The sequence below is a fragment of the Bison bison genome, unplaced genomic scaffold, assembly GCF_000754665.1.
Source record: "Bison bison bison isolate TAMUID 2011002044 unplaced genomic scaffold, Bison_UMD1.0 scf7180017864471, whole genome shotgun sequence".
NCBI lineage: Eukaryota > Metazoa > Chordata > Mammalia > Artiodactyla > Bovidae > Bison > Bison bison.
The window spans coordinates 41,686,072-41,686,784 of record NW_011495032.1 but is presented as its reverse complement, the minus strand read 5'-3'; the positions used below and the strand labels follow the sequence as shown (position 1 = coordinate 41,686,784).

General features: G+C 70.1%; 1 protein-coding gene across 1 annotated transcript in view; it reads right to left on the bottom strand.

Annotated features, from left to right (window-relative positions):
- Positions 1-713, bottom strand: part of LOC105003868 (striated muscle preferentially expressed protein kinase-like) — a 42,484-nt gene that overhangs the window by 9,818 nt on the left and 31,953 nt on the right. The window contains 1 exon segment of the mRNA XM_010861301.1: positions 15-708. Within this exon segment, the coding sequence (XP_010859603.1) occupies positions 15-708 (694 nt within the window).

The following is a 713-nucleotide window of genomic DNA, read 5'->3' as shown; positions in this document are numbered from 1 at the left end:
CCCGGCTCCCCGACCGCCCTGAGGTCCTGCACGGAGCGCGAGCGCTCGGGCCGTCGCACCAGCTCCAGCGGCGTGCCCGCCGGGCTGGGCCGGTAAATGCCGTCCTCCTCCTCAGCCCCGCGGAAGGGACCGCGCTCCTCCGACCGCGAGCGGCTCAGCAGCCGCAGCCCCCGCGACAGGGGCGACTCCCGGCTGCGCTTGAACTTGGCCTCGAACACGGCCTCCGACTCCAGGTTCTCGATGCTGCTGCTGAGACTGCTCCCTGGCCTGCGGGGGACCGCCGGGACCCGGGCTTTTTCGGCTGGCCCTGGGGTTGCTCCGGCTCCCGGCAGCAGGCGCTTCTCGGAGGCTCCCGGAGGTGGGGAGGCCACCCTGGAGAACACAGCCGGGTGGGGCTTGGGTTCCAACCGAGATGCTGGAGACCGAGATGTAGGAGATACGACTGCGCCCTGTGGGGGGCCTTGCGCCTGGCCTGGCAGCTGGAGCGACTGCATGATCTGCGCATACGGAGTGAGCGGAGGCGCTAGGGTTTGCAGAGCTGTCGGGGGCTGTGTGGGCTTGGGGCCCCGAGCTGGTTCTGGCGTAGATTCTGGGGCCTTCTCTCGGGCAGGCTGGGGTGCTGGAGGCTGTGCAGCCTCACTGGGGGTGCCCACAGGAGGTTCTGAAGACTTAGGGATACTGGGCTTGGCTGCACTGGGCCGCACGGGGCTAGG